The sequence below is a fragment of the Aplidium turbinatum genome, chromosome 15 (genome assembly GCF_918807975.1).
Source record: "Aplidium turbinatum chromosome 15, kaAplTurb1.1, whole genome shotgun sequence".
In the NCBI taxonomy this organism is placed as follows: domain Eukaryota; kingdom Metazoa; phylum Chordata; class Ascidiacea; order Aplousobranchia; family Polyclinidae; genus Aplidium; species Aplidium turbinatum.
The window spans coordinates 3,354,875-3,379,816 of NC_137486.1; the positions used below are offsets into that span (position 1 = coordinate 3,354,875).

The 24,942-nt window shown below is 37.1% G+C and overlaps 1 protein-coding gene across 1 annotated transcript in view; it reads left to right on the forward strand.

Moving 5' to 3' along the window:
• Positions 1-2,240: 2,240 nt before the first annotated feature.
• Positions 2,241-24,942, forward strand: part of LOC145784536 (zonadhesin-like) — a 54,589-nt gene continuing 31,887 nt past the window's right edge. The window contains exons 1-17 of the mRNA XM_082596378.1: positions 2,241-2,345; positions 3,386-3,588; positions 3,947-4,203; positions 6,282-6,470; positions 7,825-7,963; positions 8,234-8,324; positions 8,830-8,985; positions 9,680-9,809; positions 11,796-11,904; positions 12,189-12,283; positions 12,701-12,918; positions 19,714-19,845; positions 20,906-21,000; positions 21,549-21,720; positions 23,215-23,389; positions 23,751-23,896; positions 24,608-24,715. Coding sequence (XP_082452504.1) covers positions 2,286-2,345; positions 3,386-3,588; positions 3,947-4,203; positions 6,282-6,470; positions 7,825-7,963; positions 8,234-8,324; positions 8,830-8,985; positions 9,680-9,809; positions 11,796-11,904; positions 12,189-12,283; positions 12,701-12,918; positions 19,714-19,845; positions 20,906-21,000; positions 21,549-21,720; positions 23,215-23,389; positions 23,751-23,896; positions 24,608-24,715 — 2,475 coding nt within the window. The 5' untranslated portion in view covers positions 2,241-2,285. The remainder of the gene's footprint in view (positions 2,346-3,385; positions 3,589-3,946; positions 4,204-6,281; positions 6,471-7,824; positions 7,964-8,233; positions 8,325-8,829; positions 8,986-9,679; positions 9,810-11,795; positions 11,905-12,188; positions 12,284-12,700; positions 12,919-19,713; positions 19,846-20,905; positions 21,001-21,548; positions 21,721-23,214; positions 23,390-23,750; positions 23,897-24,607; positions 24,716-24,942) is intronic.

The window sequence follows — 24,942 nt, forward strand, 5'->3', positions numbered from 1 at the left end:
TTCAAGTTCCCAGAGAGGAATTTTGCTCAGTAGATGAGCAGATGATCCCTTTTACGGGGCGGATACCAGCAAAACAAGTGATTAAATCAAAACCTACCCCAGTTGGTGTTAAAAACTGGGTCATTTGTGGAAAATCAGGCCGTGTTCTTGATTTTGAACTGTACCAGGGAGCTGGAACTGGCATTTCTCCAGAGTACAAGAGTATGGGCTTGGGTGCTGCAGTCGTTTTAAGGCTAGCAGACTCTATACCAAGAAACAAAAACTACAAACTAATCTTTGACAATTATTTCACCGGTATTCCTCTGCTTAGAGAATTGAAGAATAAAGGTATATTCTCTCTTGGCACAATGAGAAACAATCGCATGTACAACTGCCCACTACTCTCTGAAAAGCAAATGAAGGCTCGCTCCCGTGGTGAAATTGACTCCAAAATTTCTGCTGAAGGGGACATTTGTGTCAGTCGTTGGCTTGACAATGGGATTGTTACACTTGCCTCAACTTATGCCGGCGTTGAGCCCATTGATCAAGTACAACGTTGGAGTGAATCTAACAAAGAGCACATCATGGTCGACCGCCCCCATTCCATTGCTGTCTACAATAAGTTCATGGGTGGAGTAGACAAAATTGACTTTCTGATATCTCTGTACAGAATTAGTGCGAAGACCAAAAAATGGCCTGTTCGCTTTTTCTTTCATTTTTTTGATCTGGCACTTGCTAATTCATGGCTGGAGTATCGCGATTTCGAGCGGGAACATGGCACTCCCAAATCAAACATTCTTGATTTGCTTGATTTTCGCGATGAAGTCGGTCGAGCTTTGACAACCGCGACGGTGCAAACAAGGCCTGTGGGTAGGCCTAGATCCCTGACCGACAATGACGGAACCCTTTCATCCCAGCCTAAAAGAGCTAAAATAACAGCCATGCCAGTGCAAGATGTGAGGTATGATTGTTTTGACCATTGGGCGGAGTTTATTGATGGACTTGGACAGACCTGCAGACTGGAATCTTGCGGTAGTCGAAGCAGAGTCCGATGTATCAAGTGCAAAGTTCATCTATGCTTGAACAAGCACAAAAATTGCTTCAAAGAATTTCACAAGAAGTAACAGACTGAAATGATTTCCTGCAATTTCAAACGAACAAGAGACTGATTTGAAACTTTGAAATGTAGACTGTTTTGATTCAAATTCTTTCAATAAAAAACAGTTGATTTTGTTATGTTTGTATGAATAGATATATCTACATTTTGGCTAGTTGAGTCACAGACAGTACAATTGTGCAATTAAGACAGTCACAATGCGTACAATTGTACGCCCCCCCTAATTTGCATATTATAAAAGAAAAATTAAAAATCAAATATTTTCCGAAGTTAGTGGCCTAAAAGACCTCTAGGGCAGAAATTAAAATTTTTTTTATAAAGAATTACTGTATCGTGACCGAAGGGGTTAGTGAGCATGCTACACTTTCGTGCTAGCTTTTCCTGCGTGATTACTGTAGGTTGAATGACCCTGATGTTCATGGCCATTGCCAATATTTTAGATTAAAAATCTTTAATGCTTTTGGCTTTAATTCCGAGCAAAGGACGTGTAGTTAAGTCATAGTAGACCTGTGTTTGCTATCACTTAGCCTAATCTATATTTGTGTTGTTTTTCAAAATGGTCAAAAAGTCTATTAAAGTAACCACATTTCCATATCGATGCTTGAAAATACACACAATATTATCACAGGTTTTTTGCCTGTAAAAGGTAAAGGTGGTCCATACTTGATTCAAGTGTCGGGTATGAGAAGATAAGGCTCTCATTGTAATAAGCCATCGGCACTAAGAAGAGTAGGGTGGCTAGTTCCTTTTTCTCGGCCGCCTTCAGCCATTACGCCCACTCAATTTGCTACACCCTAAGTAGAGGTGAACGGTGTTTTCAACAACCAGCTTCGCCTGTAGGGGGCCCAAAATTATTTTGGCCCCGGGGCACATAAAGGGCTTAACACAGCGCTGCATTGGAAGGATGTTACAATGGATTGCACAACAAAATGAAAATAAAATGATATAAATTCCATAGATGAAACTATGGCAGCATGGGTTATATACGCGCGTGGTGTATTGAAAGTCTTACCTTGGCTATATGGTGTCTTGTTCAAAACTTTCACGACGCATGAATGTCCTTGGTGAAATGTTGACGAATTGAGTTCCCATAACAGTTCTCTCGTTGTTCAAAACTATTCGCATTAATTTACAGAAAGTTTACCGTTTAACTTTGTGCAGACCTAAGGTGGGTAGGATAGAGGTGAAAATGCGATTTTTGATTTTCTGTTCCAGCTTGCTGTGTTTGGCAACAATCGTGCAAAGTCAGGTGAGTTTTTGAAGAAAGTGAACGTCTGTCATTGTATGCAACTAAACAATAAAGATACGGTTAGTAGTAGCACGACTGCTGCCACTTTGTATGCAGACTACTGTGCTCTGTAACTTTAATATCGTGTCAAAAACACTTTGCCGTTCAATTCTATTATGCGTAATGCAAAAGAAGGAGGTTGGCCTTTTGACGACCCACCCAAAAATATGCCTATTTGCAGCGGAATTATCGCTGATTGAACGTACCTGGCACCACCCAAGCCAACGCTTGTCCCATTAAGAATAAAGTGGCAATCAATCAACACAAGTTTCTAGCAACCACCTCAAATTTTTGTGAAAGAACTTGATGGAATACAGTCAGCCAAATGATTTCAAGCTGGAATACTACAAAGTTAAAATATTAAGAGTTGACGCTTGTAGAAAAGATTTGTGGAGTTCAAATTCATCCGCCCCGTTAGCTCAGTGGTTACGCGCCGGCTCAAGATCAAGCGGTGCTGATTCGACTCTCGGGGTAGGTGCTTGAGCAACGCATTTCAGGACTGCCCCCATACAGCGGCACCTAGTGAATCGAATAATTCCCCGGCAACAACAGTTCAACAATCGGAAACTTCACTCTGTCAATCTCGGTAGCCGGCCCTGCATCAAAAGCCTCTCCAAGTATGCGAAACTACCAGGAGTAACCTATCAAGGCTTTGTCAGTTCGAAGATAAAGATTCAAAACCAACCAACCAAATATATTTTTGTTGCCTTTAAACTCTCTATTCATGTGAGCTTCTTTCTAGATGAAATGTAATCGTATCAGAAAAAGCGATATAAAAATCATTCAAAATAAACCTCCATTTTTGTTTTGATGGATTTAGCATAAACAGAATTTCAAACGGTAGCAAATATGTTGGCAATGATAAACAGAGATTGTCACAACCACCATTGCAATGCACCGTATTGCTTACATAGGCTGCACTACATAATAGATTGTGGTTTAATATAATGGTTTAAGCAAAGCATCTGCATTATACAAATCATGATTTTTTTTGTTTACAGTCCGTGACAACCTGTCAGTCGAGGAATAGCACAGGACGAAGTTACAAGGATGTTCTATTAACCAATGTGCTGGCTGTCACAACACAGTATTTCAGCGAAAATTCCGTGGGAGACGATGGAATTTCTCGTATTGACGCAAGTCTGGTCTATAATTTGCCGGATTTGTTCGAGCTGCGCTATGGGAAAGGAGCTTCAACCGCTCCGTGAGTCACATCAGTCGTAGATGGATTTCTCTTTCTGACGTTAAAAATATCTTTTGGTATATAGGGTAAGGGAAACTCAAAAGACGGTAAAAAGCAGATTCAACGCCTGTAATTAAATGTCATACAATAGTACGTGTGCAGTCAACTGTAACACTCCGCCCTAACGAAGCTTAATCACAGGTATACTTCACTGAAAGAATGAATATAACGGGAAGAAAGGCTTTCATGACCTTGTACAATGTGGACAATGTTTAGTTCAATTTTAAAATTTGTATTTTTTATTTCCTTTCACAACAACAAAGAACAAACAATGGCCTTTTCAAACTGATTGTGACTTCATGATAATTACGGTGTTTAGGTTCCTCGCTGGGTTTCTGGACATATTAAACTCAAAACCGACTTCTCTAATCCCTGGCGGTATCGATTATCTTTCAAACATCATTGGCTTGGTTCAACTAGGAGAGTTTGATGCTGCAAGAGCGGCAACAAGTCTTCTGATCTTTTCTGCTCTTCCTGACGACTTTCCTCTTGAAGACAACGAACTTTCTCCCATGCAAGTTAACTTGCTGAGCAACGCGGTCCGGTCATCTTTAAACAGCCTTCGTCAAGCCTTGTGTGAGTTGTTAGAATGTGACTTTAATTTGTGCACCAAAACAAAACTATTGTACCTTTATGATCCGCACCAAAAATTGGTCAGTTAAAGTCATCCAGAAAACAACCTTAACTGCTTTTACCAGCTCTAAGAAGGTCAGTTTCTAGAAATTAAGTTCAACGGAATTATATTTTTTCACTTGTTTTAGTTTTTGTTAATTAAATCATTAAATTGCATTGCAATTTTACAAAGTCAAAAGCTAAAGACTTTTGCATCTAATAACGACAATTTAAAAACTAACAAAGATTTAAGACACACAAAGTCTAAACTCTTGGAACAACACAATCTATCAATGTTTTTTCAACATCAAAAATTGTTTTTCGAAGTGCAAGTATTTTACGAAAGCACTCCGAAAGAGCAAGTCATTCATCTCTCTGATTCGAAGTTGACAAACCATTAAATAACAATGTTGCTCATTTAGGCGAAGCGCTGTATTCATTGTAAATACCGCAACCAACTAAAGCTACACCCACTCTTTTATGATCATTGGATTCCATGAAGGTCATTTTATTTGACAATTACAATGTAAGCTAACGTGCCATGAAAAAATATTATGTTAGAGCTTGAAATTCCACTACAACTGAGGACGGATATTGTAGCAAAGGTCATGCATTTTCACAGAGGGCTCGTTACTGCAAGAACGGACAATTTCTGGCTTGGCCATAACTTTTATTGTGATGGCTCAGCAAGTAAAGGGTGTAATTTTTACATTGATTTAAGGTTTACAGACGTTTAATCAAAATAAAAACAATAGGTCTTCCTATGTAAGGATTCAGTGTATTGTAGTGACAATCCTCGTGGCATGCCATAAAGCTAGCAGACGACATATTCAACAACTCGTTCATACGTTTTCATTGTGTGATCTTGAATAGTGGGTAGCATGAATGCATTTAATCCAATTTGTTGCACACTAAATAGCCTTCCAACTATGCTCTCAATAAACCTTGACTGCGTTGGATTTTGTTTTGTGTTGATCGTTTGCAGACTAATAAAAGTTTCTTCAAGCAAAATGGATGCTACAAAACTTTACGCTTGAGAGATTAAGTAATAATTCGAGACCTTTAATCCCTCCAACAAAAGCGTTACTGCGGCCTCCACCAAAATAGTGATCACAAAATTTCTGTTTGCAGCATATTGTTTAACGATCCATGAATGAGTGGGATACATTCCGATAACTATTCTGAATTAACCAGCTTCGTTGCATTAAAGAAGTTATTCGCTAAAGCTGCTGGAAGAAAAATCTTTTCGAGCATCCATGACGCTCCATTGAAAACCCCGGACAGCAAATCAACCTTTTGTTTCATTGATTTAACGTCTACAGACAGTATTTATCGGTTATCTAAACCAATATAAAACAAGAACAACCCGAAAACAAAAAAAACGCAAAATATTTTAAGTTATTTTTTGGTGATTGTAAGTGACAGAAAATTAGAACTATTTAGGTTTTTTTGCATTTTTTTCAAGATTAGGTTTAACTAAAGTTGAAGTCGGTACTCTTTGTCAGAAGTGTTCCTTGTGCATTTGTTGCAACAGTTGCAATGAAAACAGGTTCACAAAAAAAGGAATTTTTGTCAATAAATAGTTGAAATCCAAACACGATAAGTGCACGACAAAAATTGTTTTATCACTCTACTCATTTACAAAATCATATTTGTGTCTGGGAAACGTTGCGCAAAACTTAAAATCTGTATCCATTATTGGGAAAGCAAGCTCTGCACTGGCTGGATCCAATCCACGCAGTTTGGAAACCTTGAACTATTGCAATAACAATCGATCTTCTGTCTATTGCGAGATGCAAATAATCATTGTTGGAGCAGAGATGGGGCAACCTTTTTTACAACAACTGTTAGTGGCATTAACAAAATAAAAATACCCAAAAACATTTTTAAATCAAATATAGTTATTACTCTCTAAACCCTTGACAGCCTGTTCACCCTCTCTAAGCTTGGCATTGAGCACTTTTTGTAGTATTAATAGTAATTATTGTTCAAACAATTTTTTTTATTTTTTGAAACAACAACAAGTATCGTTTTTTTAACAGCGACTACAAACTTCGAGGTGTACCTCAACCTAAAGGTGGGTAGCGCTCTCTCCTTTGCCCTGGACACAACTGGAAGCATGGCAGGAGAGATAGCCGCCGCACAGGAACGGATCCGAAGCATTATTCAAAGCACAAGGAACACCATAGATCAGCCGCTCTTGTATGTCCTCAGTCCATTTAACGACCCAGGTAAGATAAGTTTCTTTTTCTCAAAATAGACGTGCAAGTATACGAAATACTATAAATACAAGGCCAGGCAAAGGCATTCAACAGTTTATTCTTACATGCGTTGGCAGCGCCAAAGATACGTTTTTCAAAAGTTGCGATGAGCAATGATCATTGCCGATCTGTAACACTAAACAGGATAGACATGAAAGAGCTAGGTTTTAATTTGGCGTTCTTCATTTAATTAAACGAGGAAATCACAGTACGTACCATCCAATACTGTGTAATTCTAAACTGTAAAACAATTTTGATTATTTCACGTCAGATATAATATTTAAGCAGCACGATTCACCCACTCTACTCCAGCCTGAAAGAACATCTTAGCTCAGATAAAAGTTCAGTCTTTGATCATCAACAACAGTGCCTCGCCGACTTTGAATTTACAATCATTGCCAGAGAAAACGACGAAGTAGACAGAATTCAAAACTCAACAACAGTGCCGAAGGGAAAGAACTACGTCACCTATCTATTAATTAACTGATTCAACAAAATTTTACAGCAATAACGCCTAACAGCACAGAAACTCAACCGGCAGCAGACTCAAGCTAAACCACAGAGCCGCCACAACGATTCACCGACTTCAACACACCATTCGTTATAGCACATGATTATAGGGAACTGTGTCCCGAAAGCTAGTGCAATTTGCTATCACCACAGCGAACTCGCAGCATCAGGCTAAAACAGGTCGTTAAAATCTACATTGTGAAGTAAGCAATGATCAGTGATCATGCTGCTAAAAGCGAAACTCAATCTATATTTAAAGTCAGTGAAAGGAGGGTGTGGTGGTGAGAATGAAAAAATAAGATTACTGAGATAATCGAATGCGACAGTTGAAATTTTTAAATAAAAAGATGCAATCGTGGCTACCTAGAGATACGACCTGATTCCGCAAAATTTTTCAGTTTTTGCCAACTTTTGGTAAATGTCTGAATGAAATGGTCTAAAAATTATCTTTTAACGTCTTCTGTACTTTGTTCTCCCGGTGACAAAAGAGGTTTTAACATCACCAGGAGTTGAAAAACAAAGATAGTTTGATACAGAAAATTTCAGCCAGATTGTTGCGCACTTGCTAACAGTCTGATTGGATGTCTGTTAACTTACCCTTTCTCCTTTTCTGCTGCTTCCCCAAGGCAACAAAAAGTTTTTATTTCGCTATTCAAGTCAGCAAAAAGTAAAAACAAATCTTTAAAAACTTCAGTCAGACAGTATAGCAATAGTGGAAATCAAAATATGACAAGTCAAACAAACGTGGGCGGTAGCTACCTTGGATGTAGTTTATAAAATCTACTAAAAAATCATCTTCTTCCCGCCAATGCAGAAACCGGGCCACTGACGAGAACATCTGATCCAAACATCATTATTAGTGACCTCAACGACCTGGTAGCTAATGGAGGGGGAGATACCCCAGAGTTGGCTCTGAAAGGAATCGAATCTGCAATCCTGGCAAGTACACGAAGGTGAGGTTCAATAACGTTTAATCGACGTACATGATCACATCCGCATTCAGATTATTATAGACCGCACTTTCATGACAACTACTTAGGTCTGTGTCTGGTTTGGAATTTTATACAACACGTCATCAAGGTTGTAGTTCTAAAACAGAAGGATAGGAATAGACAAATGCAGGGATCCTCGAAATATGATGTAGAGATTTATTTTGCTTTTATAAAAATATCTTAAAACATTAAGTTCAACGAATCTGTTTTTGTTTTTTCTTTTATGTCCAGGTCGGTTGTATTTATGATAACTGACGCCCCGGCAAAGGACTTCAGTCTTACAAGCAGAGTAATAGCACTAGCCATCATCAGGAAAGTACGGGTAAGATTTCTTCTTCTGTTGTTTAATCTGGTTGAATCAGGCGCAAAAGGTAAATCTTTGGGGTTGAGGCGTTTCTTGGCTGACATTTTCACAACACAATGAATTGCAGAATTTTTCAACCAAGCACATGCACAAAGTAAAATCTCAAGCTACTACTCCAGGGATACCTATCCCTGAGAAGAAATACTGTAGAATGTAAATCATAGATTCTGTAGGCTCATCCATGGTTTGACACATCCAAAATATGACAAACACCCAAACAACGTAATGCTTCGGTCTTGTTATTGTGGACTTAATGATGAAACAGTCAACCTAATAGTGAAAATAATATTGAAGAAATAACTCAAAACATTTCAATTTCAACAAGTGCTTTGAAAAATCGAATTTTGAATAAAAACGTCTAGAAAACGTTTTCCTATTTTAGCACTAAGCGAAGCAAAAAGCACAATTTAAATTCAAAATTATCATGAGGTTTCCACAATTATGTGAAGTTCTCACTTTTCAGATCATCTCATTACTCACCAACAATATCGTGGGAAGCGCGGGCTTTACATTGTATGACAAGATATCGTCGGCATCTGGGGGACTGGTCACAGTCACTGACAAGGCCAGCATCGGAAGCATCACGGAACTCTTCACTATTTTAACCGCCCAAGGACAGGTGCGAACCAACATAGCGCTTATTAAGACATTCAGTCTCAAAGCTGTTGGATGCCAGCAGGGATGGATCCAGCAAGCATAGGGGGGATTTAGAAAAAGCACAATGATGAGTGAATCAACCCTAATACGACCTTGCAAACACACCGTGGATAAGGTTACTTTTTGTGTTTAAGGTGGTCTATCGCCATAATAGCCCCCATTGGATTCGCCACTGTATGCGGTGCCACAAACAAGAGAAAAAAAATTGTCATCCAGCTATACCTCCAACTACACTTTTCTATTTCTATGTGATCTAACTAACTCTGTAAAACCGTGTTCTCTCGAAAACTTCACCGTCACAGTTTTTTGTCATTGAATTTCTATTATTCGAAAACTTCACTACCGAGGTGACAAAATATGAAGCACAAATGGAGCCACCATTTGAAAATCTTGCTGACGGTTAAGTTGCTCCCTCTAAAGTAAAACTATTTAATTTTATTTCATTGAACATTAAATAACTTTCTGAAGTGCTTAAGATACAAATTTGAAATTGTTCTTAATTCGACTTGCAAAAGTACTTGTGTAACCAAATTTGAACACTACAGGCATATGTTTGTACTTGGTAGTAGGCTAACACAGAAAGAATCTCTAAATGTTTTCGTTTAGCTCAAAATCCTTCTAGCCTTCAATATCTACAATCGATATAATGCTTGCAGATCAAACTCGATGTCACGCCGATCTCGCACAGCGACGTGATCGTGTTTACTGTCGACTCCACTGTGACAAACGTCAACATCGTCCTATCGGGCGACGTCACGTTCGATGACGTCATAGACAGCGATGGGGGTAAGTACAATTGTGATGACTTTGGCCTAGTTAATGCATTTGAAGTTTTGTTTTATTTCAAAACCAATGCCAACAGATCAACTAGGCTACGTAGCCTACATATAAAATAAAACGGTCAATGAATTGGTCGTTGGTCAAGGCGATTACAAAGTGATTTTTCTAGTTAATACTCTCTAAATAACCTCAACAGCCTGTTTCACCCTAAAAGGGGGATCATCAGAAGGTCCTTATTCAAATAATAGGACCTTCTGATGATCCCCCTTTTAGGGTGAAACAGGCTGTAGAGGTTTTAGAAAGGAATAACTATATTTTCGGTAACTTGCTCTGCTTGGCTTTTTTGCTTGGCATTGACCACTTTTGTAGTATTAATAGTATTTATTTCCTTTTGCACTTACCAAAGTTTTTATTATTGTCAAAATATCGTAATATAATTATTCTTGGTTAAAACGCTTTTTTGAAAGTGAGGCATGATCATTAAGTAATCGTGACTGCCGGCAAGTATGAAGTGTGAGACCTCGGGTGTGAAAATTGAGGAGGGGACATCGCCAAAAATACCTTTATCTATTTGTTGCGGATGAAACCATGCAAAGGTCTCATACTCAGTTAATGAGTCTCGGGGAACGAGAAGTTGCTTTCTCTCGATCACATTTTCAATGGCATCTATGCGCACTCAATGTATGTTACCGCTGGCGTTTAAATATGTATCTTCCTGCGCAACTACAAAATACAAGTTGTTTCCCTTCAAAATCTTCGATAAATAAGCAGCTGACGCCATCACAACGTCATATTAACCTAAAGGGACGATTAAGCTATGACGTAGAGCAAAATTTGCATAAAATTTTCCTCAGTCCGAATTGTATCCACCACAGGCTACTAGCCAATTTTTTCCAAAATAATCAAACTTAGACCATTAAAAACTTTGTTGCAAAATCAATCACTGAAATACCAGTGTGGTATTTACGTCTTATTTACATCATGCTTCGGTCGTTATTAAAGAAATGGAGTTGGATTCTAACTTCCTTTAAAATTTAAAGTTTTAATCTAGGGTGTTCAGAGACTTATCTTTAAGAATTACTGTATGTTATAAATATAAAGTGTGCGTTTAAAGTAGAAGCATTTTTAAACTCGAAAGTCTGTAGGCTACTCAAAAAGCTACCAAACGATGAGCTAGGAGCAAGCCCCAGACCTCTCTATTTGTTTTTACATTAGCCATACTTCAAATATTATATTTTTCATTTTATGTGGGGCGTTAAATTTTTGCCTTAACTTGACTTTAGTGACCTTTTAGGCTAAGTTTTTCGTGATCTGCTACTGTGAAGAAGCACAAATAAATATTTCCTGATTGGCACGTGCAATGAAGCGTGAAAGATGGTCACCTTCACCCGAAACCTATTTATTGTTTGCTGAAGCTCGAGTGTTACTTGTTGGTAGAAAATCAGCCATTCACCAATATTTGAGTACGATGTGCGATTATATTGGAGCCTATATGGCACAACATATTTGACGTAAAGTTTGCAAAAAGGCACTTTTCGCGTTCAACTTACATGTGTTTGCGCAACCGTACATTCAACGTAGTCTATTGTGACCGAACAATATTTGTCACTTTTGTTTGAAGACATGTTGTTTTCCCAATTTACAAAATGGCTTTGATATTGTGCATTGATAACGCAGAGCGAAAAAAAATGACGACCAGAAAATAATCCAAGCGTAGGGTATCCCCGAATTGACTTTCACTGGAATGAAGTCATTTGATTGCTACCAGCGTTGTCTCAGCTATTATTGCTATTGTCAGTATCTTGCAATAACAATTATCTTATCTTTTATTTCTTATAACTATCTATATTTTTTTCAGTTTGTAAAAAATATAAACCTACGTAGCCTGCAATAACAGTTTACGAAATGCAATTGTAATAGATCTGATTGTGACTGATATATTATATGAAACTTAATATTGCCGACTTTGTCACATACGCCTACATGTTTCAGTGCCTGTCCCAGCCGACGCGACCACCACTTCTGGGTTGATCACTGTCAGGCTGCTTGACACTATTGCAGGGGAATATCGAATCTTCGTCAGGAGAGAGCTCAATTACAGGTTTGTGACTTCATTTGTTCCAAACAATACAGCGAAACGTCATAGTAATGACGTCCATGACCTCCTGTAGCAAAAAAAGCGAAGCAATAAAAATTGAAAAAAAATATAACTCTTTCTTGGCTAACTATGACTTTTTTCTGCACGTGCTTTTCCTAATAGTTTTCCGCTTTAATGATTCATGTGTATCTGTTTTATTGTATGAAAGTGGCAGACACCAGCCAATTGGAGTGTTTGAGAGCCATTATTTTTTTCCATTCACTAATTGTTTTGACTTATCTTTGTAGCTCTGAAATATCTGGCCAAAGTACATTTGGAGCAATCCCTTCCATTTTTGAAAAAGTTGACGGCGAATACATTCATCGAGCCCAGCCGGTTGCAGGTCTGTTCTTGCTGTTTTGGTCTCTTTATTTTTCTGTTGAAAATTTTAATTTCAGAATTGTTTACATTTCCGTTACTATCTCTGTTATTATAGTGTGTGATAGTCAATGTCGAATTATAAAACGTTGCTTAGCCTTAGCAAGCCTACAACATAAAAAAATTCCAAAATTACCCACAACAACTACGATTTTTATCTAATTACGATTTATTGTTATTGTCGCGCGGTTTGTTGAAGTAAAATGAATGAGACAATAATTTGATCATTATATCGATCAAGTTCGACGATTACATGATTAAACAAGTTCAATTCTTTTCTTGTATTCTTTGTTTCTTTTTGTGGATAAATTGTAAATTAATGTACGAGACAACACTAGGTGGTCTCACGTGATTTCACCCTATTGTTATCTCACAACAACAGGTTCTGACGCACATGTTGCCGTGACGTTGTTCGGAAATGCGCCATCTAACGACGATCGTATCGAAGGAAATATTGGTTCAAACGCTGTCCTGGAAGAAGTGTTGTTAGTAGGCCAAGATGGAAGCATTCTAATTCAAGAAAAAGTCGATAATTGCAGTGGTGTAGATGAGTACCGTACAATGAATGGATTCACAATTCCTTCTGTCAGGTTTTTTGTAGTAAGTAGCTTAAGAATAAACAAGGACTGACTTGAATGATTTGATGCCACGAGCAATCCTTTACTTAGTTTTTTCATCTTGACAGGCCTTCGTTTTTCTGTACTATGCTAGTTTTACAATTTTTATTTTTTATTTCAAGAATGTCTAGAAATGACACATGAGAGCTTGTAGGACAGTGGGACACTGTTTTTACTAAAGAATATTCCACAGAGTTTAAAAAGAGTTTTAAATCCACATGTTTTAGAAACTAACGCAGTGGTTCTCAAACTGGAGCCACTTGGTTCATAAAAAAAGATTTTATCACTCCCAGAAGGAGCTTTGTTGTAGAAAAAAATTTTAAAGAAAAACCAGTAAAAGAAAAAACCTAAGTTTTTCTTATTTGTTTACTGGCACAGAAAAACTGCACTACTTAGATGTCTACAGTAAGCAAGGCCAAAGACAAGCTGCTTTAACTGCAATGACACCTTACAGAGGATATATTCTTCTTGTAAGGTTTGGATTTGTAAGAGAGGAGTACAAAAAAAATTGAGAACCACTGAACAAACTAAGTTTATGACTACGTTAACATTCCTTATGATACATTGCATATACACTGGGCAGTATTATCATATTTAATGTAGCATATGAAAATTATGTGTGGTATCTGAGTATCTATAACTTTTATTACCATGATCCCATCTCCACAGAAACTTACTCAAAGCTACACATAACATCTTAGACTTTATTTACAATTCAAATCTTTAATTACGATACGTTTAATGACTGGCGGACGTCATACACCAGAACAAACGCCATTAATCTGTAGGTCATTCTTATATGGGTGATATTGGCAGGGCCTCTGAGAGAAGTTTTCATCAAGGGTACGAAGAGTCATTCTGGCCCCCTTGGGCAAAGCGCGTGATGTTTGCTTAGGCATACCGCGTATTGCACACCATACAACATTTTACTGCAGAATTAGACATCTGTGCGATATAATAGTATCAGGCTGCAATAAAACTATTACTTAATTTTAATAGGCTATGCACAATAATATTGAATATGAAAGATAAATATGTCACTTACCTCATATGATATAGGCCTACCCTGCCCTGCTGCCAGATAAGAAAAAACTGAGCATCATAAAATACAAGTTGCTAGGAACAGAGAATGGGATTGGCCTATTCTAAATTAAATTCTATTCCTATGCATCTGAATAATGACAGTTCAGTTTATTTTTGTTTTGTTGGCGAAAAAGAAAAGAACAAAAATATACAAAAACACAATAAACACAAATAATTTGCACAACAAGGATGGCAGCGAAAGACCAAAAGGTCACCAAAGTCAGCTGCCACCCAAATATTTAAACAAAAGACCCAAAATTGAGAATATTAACACATATAGCACAATACCAGCACTTTACAATACATTAACAGTGGAGTAACACAGGGCAACATAAAAAAAAAAAAACTGTGCAGAGAAATAAGCAGATGATATGTTTCAGGAGTGATCATGGTACAAATTCTTTAATAAACATTTAAATTTAAAAGCATTATAGCCTAACACTTTCCTGTATTTCTTTTGGTATTTGATTCCATAGTTTCACTCCATTAAAACATAGCATCTTCTTACCAGAGTTTGACGTTGCAGAACATAAATGACCGGGCACCACAATGCTCTGCACCTAAATATCCTGACACCACAGTGTGCGCGCCTATTTGACCGGCGCCTAATTGTCTGCACCTAAAAGACGTGGACCACATACAGCCAGTAGGCTACTATTGTACAAAGAGGACAATTTGTAAAGTTTAACAACTACATAACAGTATAATGTGCTATTACTGTAGAACTCTGATGCAATGGACCAACACTCTGGTCAGTTTTTTTTCTCCAAAGCATTTGGATGTAACAGATGTCAGATTTCTGATACAGAAAAGGACAAAAAATGCTGCCCATGAATAGTCCATTATATCCAAATTCTGCTGAACATAAAAAAATTCACTATTTATATATAGTTATTAAACAATCAGTCCGTCATTTAACTTGAACATGCACAAAATTCTGCTGAGAATGACAATGACCGTCCAAAAGCAAAAAAGCTCAAGTACTTTCAAAAGTTCACGCTTCAATAGGCTCAAGAGCATCCAATTAGTAGCTGTAGTATGGAATGATTGCAAGTTAGCCCACAATCAAAACTAAATATACTGTAATACTTGTACTACAATAACTTCATGATCGGTATTTAGTTACTAGTTAGCATAACAGCTTGTCTGGACTTTTCTTTCAAAAACTTTTATAACTCGGCCAAAATAAACTTTGTCAGGGTCTTCTTTAACTCTTAGCCAATGCTAGCATGTCAACTATATACCGTATATACCAAAAGCAGTATTTTGTACATCGCTGAGTTCATTTATTCAGCAAAACAGATTTTTCTTGCCTTTTTTTCTGCAAAAACTTTAATAACTTTATCAAAGTTAACTTGTCTGGCTAACTTTGATTCTATGCTGAGCCTTACCAGATTGACTAAACGCTCTTCACCTGTTGTTGATCTTAAATAATTTTTGATCAGCTTTAGTTTACACAAACTTACCATCTTGCTTTGGGTTTTTAATTAGTGGTTTGTGTTGTGCATATCATGTGAATTGTCACACACAATTTGTGTTTGCCAGTTGTTGATGGTGCTGTTGAAAAGTGTCGCTTGTACAGCTTTAATGTAAAATTTTCAAACTTAGTTATTTATCTTAGATGTAGCCTATAATTATTCCAAATGAGGACACTATGTGGTGTCGAAAACGTTGGATTTAGTAGTTTTTTATTGTTTTTTTTTTGTGTTTAATAAATAATGTTAAATCCGTTAACGTTACTGAGTGTCATATGTATCTCGTACAACAACTCAAGTTCTCTACCAATGCTCAAACACAACATCAGGTCAAAACATAATCAAATTAATCATCTGACCAATAACCTTTCTTCATTAACTTTTGCTCCTGTCCGGGGGGGGGGGGGGGGGCATAGCGTAGCAAAAGCAAGGTTGAGATTGCCTAACCCGCCAGATTTTTTTTTAAAAGCCCGGGTGTTTTGGGTTTTTTAAAAGGAAGTGGCTATTTTTCCACAATCAGGTGTTGCCAGAGTTAGGATTAAAATTAGGAAGGGTTAAGGTAAGGGTTAGAGTTAGGAATAAGATTAGGGTTTAGATCTTCCCAGGACTAAAAAAAATTTCAAAAATACAAGTTTTTGTTTTCAACAGCTTGAAACTTTTCTCAAATTAGGGCAGAATTCCTTATCTGGCAACACTATTCAGGCTATTATTACACTATATAGTGTAAATATAGCCACAGCCTTTTTAAAAACTATTTGAAAAAGGAAGTTTCACGCTTATTTTACTTTAAAATGAATTTAAGAGTTGTAGCAGGAGCCAGAGTCAATACTTTCGGAGCTGGAGCGGAGCCAAAGTAAAAAAAGTGGCTTCATTCACCTCTGCTAAGCATGTGGTGAATAACTAACTAACTTTTATGATTTAATTTAGGGTGCTTTTAACAGAACATTTTTAACGTAAAGCATTAAATCACCACTTTGGGCCCCTAATTTGCGCACAATGCAGTTAGTTACCTTTCCGGGCCCTCTTGCTACATTACGGGCCCCCCCTAGGACTAAATAATAACAACTTTTATGCTTGAATTTAGTCGTTTAGGATGGTTTTAACCAAACATTTTTGCGCGTAAACTATAAAATCACAATTCCGGACCCCCAACAATCACAGGTCTGGGCTCTCAAGGGTACGCCGTACCCTCCGTACCCCCCTCTCATAGGCCCTGGATATTGGTCCCATTAACTTTAAACACACAATTTAGTTTTCTGAGATCAATAAACATCCGTTTTTTGGCAGTTTGTTTTTTCATCTGAACTTTAAAACTTTTCTATGATTGCTCATAGTTTTTTCTTTGCATAATTGTTAACATTGGTAGCAACTATTTTTTTAGGTATTTTCCACTCAAAGTTCCTGCTCTTTTTTATTGTTTAATTTTCTTAGATCATTTCTCATACTTCCCTTACCGAGTGACCTCTTTTTGACGGAACGACTTAGTACAAAATCTTATTTATCGTTTACCTACAATTAGAATACATAAAATACCGATGGCCAACCAACAGTTTCTCTTGATCAAAGAAATGTTTTGACTTAATTAGGTTAGCTACTTTGCAAAGCGCTTAACTTCTATCCTTAATTCAATTCAGACAATTGTTGTTTGAACCAATGTGCACGAAGTGAAACAGAAGTTTGTTTTAACGCAGAAGATTTCAAAATATCTTCCTGATAATATTTAAACTTTCAAAAAGGGATTTTCTTGACGCTGAAGACGGAACCGAAATAGAAGGAAAGCAACAAGAGTTCAAAACAAATTTAATCCCGTAAATCCCCTACCTACAGCATAAGAAACAAACGGGTTTCCTTTTTGAAATGCATAGCATGTCTTTACAATTGGTGTTAATATGTTCACGGCCAACAGAAATTAATATAATTTGAAAAGATTTTGTTCTTTGAAATGTCAATCACTAACTTGTGTGATTGTGGTGGCGATTGGAAACTCAGTGTATATCTTTATCAAAATGTTTATCCACCAGAGAAAAAAAATACAAAAGAGAGGCAATTGAGTGGTGGGTTATTGGCAGATGAATTAAAGCTGTGATACAGTTTTCTTTCTAACAGCTATCACTGAACTGCAATATTGAGTATAGTAGCCTATATAGAAAATATCATTTTTGCTATACTTTTGTTTTCAAGGTAGAAAGGATAGCATAACTTTTCCATTCATTCCTGACATTTCTACTTTTATTACAAATCTATTGTGTTTTTTTTTTTTTCAAAACGTCACGTTGAAATAGTAGTTACATTCACAAAAGAGCACTCGATTTCAAAGATGTGCTGCTGATGGACAGAATCGTCGCCTACGTAACCGTAGCTTGTCACGCAAACCTGCCATTGTGACTTCAGAATGTGACTTTATACGCTTGAAATCACGTTCTCCCAGCTCGCCAATCCCAATTATACTTAAGAATAAAGAATCGCACAAATACTTCAAGCAACCGGTATTTTAAAGTCACTATCCTATCATCGCCAATGATCTGTAATAACCTACGCAGGATAGCTACAGGAGAACAAAAGCATAACTGTGTTTTGCATTTCTCCTCCTTGTGCTTAGGTTAATGACATCTCAGTCAAATTAACACTGTAGAGATCTATTCTTTGAATAAGTTCATTAGCTTCATTTCAAGACTGTTTTTTTGGCTGCACGATGAGGCATTGCCAATCTAAGCTACTACAAGTCAAACGAGAGAAGACTTCATTTCAAACTTACATTACGTCATGAACAGCCAACACAAGTAATTTTTGTGAAGAAGAAATTGTAAATATTGTACTATGACTTTAATTTCAATTTTGCAATGTTATTTATAAAACTTCTTATAAATGAACACTGTAGAGATCTATTCTTTAAATAAGTTCATTTCAAACTTAGATTACGTCATGAACAGCCAATACAAGTAATTATTTTGAAGAAGAAATTGTGAATATTTTACACATGATTTTAATTTCAATTTTGCAATTGATTGCCCAAGGCATCAAAGATAAAGCAACGACAAAAATGATTAAAAATAAAATTTTGTTGCATTTTGTTGTCACATATTGCCTAAAAAACTGTTTTGATAACATCGTTAGTAAATGCAAACAATATGTAAAATTTAAATTTCTTTAACTAAAATTCCAAAGTAAAACGTCGTCACTTTTCATTAAATTGACCCATGATCCAAAAGGAAGGGTAGTGCGATTACAAAAAGAAACAAAGCAGAGAATATCACACTCAATTAATGAAAGAGGTTTTTTGAACACAAGTGTGGCTTCAACTTCTTCACAGTAGCTAAGCCCTATTTTGCATGACCGACTGAACTTCAAAACTATTTACGGAGTATCAAAAACTCCGCCCACATAGAAAGATATGCGCGTTCCATGAACGTCTACCGTGACGTTACGTGAGAGCGAAGGGTTTCGGCTCAAATGGTTCAAGTACATTCAAACAAATCTTGGATTCAAATTAGCTCTGGCAGCTAGGCGATCTCTCTTTGACAACAGAAATTTTAGTAAAAAAACAACGGCAGTGAAAATTTTTCTGCTTTTCAATTAAAATTACTTATTCTTCGAACGCGGTTTTTGCGCTTGAATAAAATCGTAAATGTTTGATTGGAAACAAAAACAAGACGCTGAATTGAAGACGGTTTGTTACGATTGTGAGTTTCCACAAAATTGCCTATAAGTTTTTGTTTTTTTTAAATGTTTATGGAAAAGGTTTCAATAATTTTTGCGCAGCGTTTTCCACATTGCATTTATTCGTGGCCGTCATTGTGCCCACAGTACGTAACGGCAACAATTGTTGCAGAAAAACTACAAAATGATTTGTTTTTTTTTATGAAAAGATTTTCGAAAAGCCATCTTCTAAATGACCTTAAAAAAAGAAATTGCTTTTAGTACTAGTGAGTGCTCAGCCTTGTGCTGATAGCCAGGAAGAACGTTCCTTCCTTCACAAAAATGGAAGTTAAGTTTATACTTTAAAACAAAATATTATTTTCAAAATAAGACTTTACATAGAATCGTTTATAAAAGATACTTACAAGGATTAATATGCTTATCTTTGTGACTTAATAATCACAACTGCATGATTGGCCTAATTACAGCATAATTAAGCTATGTTGGGTAGAAAAATGATATTGTTACAACATAACATCTTCTTTTTGAAAATCTCAATTAATCTTCTCATTATTTTTATTCAGAAAATGATTGGAAAGGACAGACGAGGGCTGCCTTTTGTTCGGGTCGATCCTTGCGCTATCACGCCTCTAGTGGCCATGATAGACCTAACTCCAATTGATGACGTAGCAATATACGCCGGACAGTCCTTGATTGTGAGTGTTTTCCTTGCGCTAGTAAAGCGATGATCGGACAATGAAATTTTGTTTACGTCAGAAAAGAAGAGTTTAACTCCCCTTATTGCATTAATCGGCAGTCAAGTTTATCAAACCAAACTGTACATTTTTGTTTAGCTATAAATTTTAGGGATTTTGCTGATTTTGTAAAGGATGATCATTTATGTATAATATTGCAACATTTAGTTTCTTTATTGCGGTTTCATTTGGTTCAAATCTTCACAACACCGGGTCAGATCCATAACTCAGTTTGTGGAGATCTGCACAAGATCATACTTCCTGAGTGGAAACCTCACATTACAGAAAGAGATAATCTTGTTTCCGATGTTGATCAGTTATAACGTGGAGAAATGTTCACTTCAGCTTTCAGTTTAACAGGCCGAAGCCCTCAGAAAGGGCCGTAATAATTTTTCTCTAGAGCAGCGTACTGTTCATAATCATAAGAGAAATCAAGAGCTATAGTCAAAGGGGCACCACTCCGCAATCGACGGCATGCCTTTAAGTGTCTTGCCAAAGACACAGCCACATGCTCTTGAATAGTGTCGAACCAGCAGCCTGTCGAACCATGGCTCTCACCGCTCGGTTATGCAACCGACAATGACAGCCGAATGTCCAGTAGAAGCTTTAAACCAAAATGCACTGCTCATTAATTGATTTTTTATTAATGTCTTTATCCTCAGACAGAGAAAGCTTCTTTGAGACGTTATTCCATGTTGTCCGTGAATTATTATTCCACCCACATCCAGAGATCTGAACTAGCTCCACTTGATCTTGACTTTTCTTTGCTAATGAAATCAGGCTCTCAGTAAACTGATCTATCAGGGTGGAGATTGTTGAAACTACGTATATTTTGAGCAAAATCTTTAACCGAAATCTTGCTAATAACTACGAATTACACTGAACCTGCTTGAATTCAATGTCTGGTTAGTTATAATAATCTTCAACATAGCTTTCAATTTGGATGAAAATCATGCAACTTTGTTAAATCATGTAACATATCTTTGTTGAATTGTTATTTAATTTCGTTTTACTTCATTAGGTTTCGACAGTTTTGACCAATCGTGAAGAAATTGGAGACATTTTCACTTTCGATGTTTCTGATCCTCGTGGCTATGCAGTTGGCAGCATAACCTCGTGAGTAGCTTATGGTTTAGAAATAAACAGCCCTGACTTATGAGTAACCTGCAAAATAAGGTTCGGTCGATATTGATGAGAATTTCAAGTAGGATGCCCAGTCTCTTCTGACATTATAAGTATTTCGTCTTTACGTTTTTGTGTTCAAATAGTTGGTACCAGGTACAACTTCATTGGTTCGAAGCAGGTTACCACTTCTCCAACTATATTTTGTAACCTCACAAATTATCCTGTGACCTCATCGTTTGGTCAATTGAGGATCGATTAACGTTTTCAGAAAACATGAATGTGATCTAACATAAACGGGGTTAAAAATGAAACGGTTGTACTGACGCAATGATGGTCAAAACTATTGAATGAAATAGATCCTGTTTGGTAACTACCATTTAGTTATTAAAACATTATTAACTTTTTTAATTTCGTTTTATATTGAAGCCTGTAATTCTAACCACAATCTCAAAAGCAATAATAAAAATAACACGACTCTCATGCTTTAGACTTCACCATAAGAAGTTTTCAGACAACTGAATTTATTTTTTAATCCACAGGGCGTTCCTTGGTTCTGGGTCAAACCAAATTCTCCAAATCCAACTTGAAATTCCAAGTGACGCGGTGGAAGGCAGTTTGAGTGTAGTTACCGTGACAGCAACACCTATCGGCAAAGATGAATTCGTCTTCACCACCTTCAGCGTGGCAGCGAGGAATAACGACACTATCAAGGTAGTCTTTCAATGTAATGTACTTTGTTTGAAATGACCTTTCACAGGGGTGGTACAAGCTTTACAGGGGTGGTACAAGCAGGGCTGTTGAAAGAATAATTTGAGCCCTTGCCAATGAAACTCTACGATCCACATGACACTTCTGAGAAAGACACACCATATCTGACAAATACGAGGTGGTTTCTGTAAATTCCAAGGTGCTCCTTAGAATGATTACTGGCTCCTGAATTCATCCCAGTTCTGGGTCTAAAAGTGCACTCTGGGCTCCCCCTGTCAACTCTACCGGGTACAAGCATAGAATTATTTCAGTTTTGCATACCCACGTTGTTTTTATAGCAAATGAAGCGTCCTAGTCACACAATGAAGCAATTATTAAAACCAATAATTGTTATCACATAAGAAGATTCATTTGACTGCATGCAACAAAGAAATACGTAAGCCATTGCTCTCATTCCTTAGCGGTCGTGTGAAAATTTCCTCATGTGCGTTTTTAGTCGTTTTCAAAATAACTCAATTATTGCACATCTGAAGTACAAAAGTACGTAATGGCTGTAACCAAATGATATGAGCCAGGTTTGGAAACTTTTGTAATTTATTGATCAAATTTTCACCAAAATAAAATCGGCTGCTTCAGTTTCTTATTCAAATAGAATTTATTGATTCCAAAGTTAGTCATTTGTATTTTTTTCTGTGTGGTATTTCTTGAAACATTTTTCTGGATGTAGCCCAGCAGGTTGTCACGAACATGTTTCGCAGTGGTAGACGGTTTGATCTCGTTTCGTCTTTCTATCACTGCTCACTGCACAATCCTTTGCTCTTCCATTAGGCATTTTCGCCATAAAATGTGGCTCATAAAGTCGTTCAGTTTTGTGCTCGTCAAAATGCTTTCCGTGCCCTCTTGCACTCTTGTTTCGGACACTTACCACCAGCTGTGTAGCAAGGTTCGGGAAGTCTGGTGTCTTGCAGCATTCAAACCTTGCTGCTCCGTGTTTATGATGTACAACAAAAAGCTATTGACAATACCCACTTCAAGTAACCAAAAAAACATTTTACGCCACCACTTAGCTGATTTCCTCAAAAATGCACAACTTTCACAATAGTAATCAGCTCTGTCCACTCTACCCATGTATCTTGTGTGTTGTGATATTACCACCGGTTTTGAAATTGTTGCTGAGTTGTCACAGCTAGGATTCGTTGTATATTTTTACAATCCGCTTTGCACACGGGTGATTACCATTGTTACCACCCGTTTGTCTTTCATTGTAGAGCCATTACAGTACGTTTATTTATTTTTTCTGAGTGCTACAACTTCATGAATTTTCGGTTTGCTTTTCTTTTTGGCAAAATCTGTTTAAGTATACTTTTTCTGCTTGCTAAAGCTTTTCTGCTCCTTAGGGTTAAATAAAAAATAATTTAATTGACAATAACTTGTGGTAAACTATATTGAAAGAATAATCATGTGGTGTCCAATATTTGATCCAAATTTACATTTCAGTGTCCCGCTCTTCGATCCCCAGCTGGCAGCATCATCACGTGTTCAGACTTTAACAAAGTTGGATCTGTTTGTGAATTATCCTGTGAGCCTGGATATGCTCTCATGAAGATGGTAAACTCCACCTGTCAATCAAACGAAACTTGGACAACAGACAACTTAAGCTGCACATTTGTTGGTATGGGCGATCTTACAAACGATTGAAATGTGTGATACTAAAGAAATTATTATCCAAAATAAATTGTTGTTTTACTTTCGAAAACTTTTTTTTCAGTTAAAAAATTTCAAAACTCGATTGTGTAAATCCTTGCATGGAAAACACTTTTTCTCTGCTTTCCTGTCATGTTTTGTTAATTCCGATTTCATTTGCAGTCAGCTCTGCAGATGCCAGTATGCTAAATCTTTTAACATATTCGACGACTCAAGATGTTCCACAGATGAACTACCTCACAGCAACGGATATTCTACACTTACTCTGGCGTCAGTGCAAATTAATCTCAATTAAATGCAACAACTAAATGGTGTTTTACATCCCATAGGCACCAAACAATGCTCCATCTCTGGCGATCCTCACTACGTCACATTTGATGGACAGCTGTACGATTTTCAAGGCACTTGTATCTACTCTACCGTGAAAACCACCTTCAACGAAACAATGGGGAATCTGGAACCATTTTCCATCATGGTGAAGTTCGATATGCCACGCGATGCAACTCACTGTTAGGCTAATTATGTATTTGGTTTGACAACCAAGGTTGTGGAGTCGAAAGAATGCCCGGAGTCGTTAAAAAACGAGTCTCCTCAAAGTCAACAGTTGTGAACTGAGCAAGTGACAACTGAGTTAGCAAAATTTTAGCAAGTGGCTAAAGTTGGTAAATAATGAAACTAGGAAAGTAATAGCTGAGCAAGCCGAAACTTGGCATGTCACAAGTCAGCAAATTCAGTTTGACAAGCGATGACCAAGCAAGTCCGATGCGAGGTGAAAATCTCATTTGCTGACTTGGGCAAAAGCTGAAATGTAATTTCAGAGTTGAAACACTTGCTGAGTTGTCGCATGCCGAGTGGTCTGACGACCTTAAAAAAGGGCCCACTGCGACTTCGACTTTATACAAAACGATAAACAATAAAAAATTTTGTTGGTAATTTCTTTCAAAAGATTTTTTCTTGATCTCAGTATTACACTTTAAAACTTCATCAGAAAATAGAAGTGTTTGTTATCAGTTTTTACGAAAGTCGCCGTTTCTATATCGATTGCAACTTAATTTGAAATGTAGGTTCAAAATCAATGGTCCAGCTAATATGCCTGACACAGTATCATTGCACAAGGTAGCTTGTAAACTCTAAATACAAAGTGTGCTTTACAGCTTACAGTCAAATATGACATTTCTTTCTTCAGGTTGAGAACGAACATTTGGGGAGTGTAACGACAGTGTCGTGGTTCAGACGGGCCTACATCACAGTCTACGACACCACCTTTGTGTTCTCAAAAGGACGGACTGTCACTGTAAGCAAATAAGCTTCAAATAGAAGTTGTGTGGTTGACGTGAGTTAAGAATTATTGATTTCATTCGTGTGACTGGCATATTGCTTGTTCATCAAACAGCACTTTTAATCAGCTAGGCTATATTGCTTATCAAACCGAAAGTATTTTTGTTTATTATAAATACAAAGGTAATCATGCGCCATTTTGTGTGCCGTTATGTGGCATGTGCCAAAACCGTTAAGTCTCTT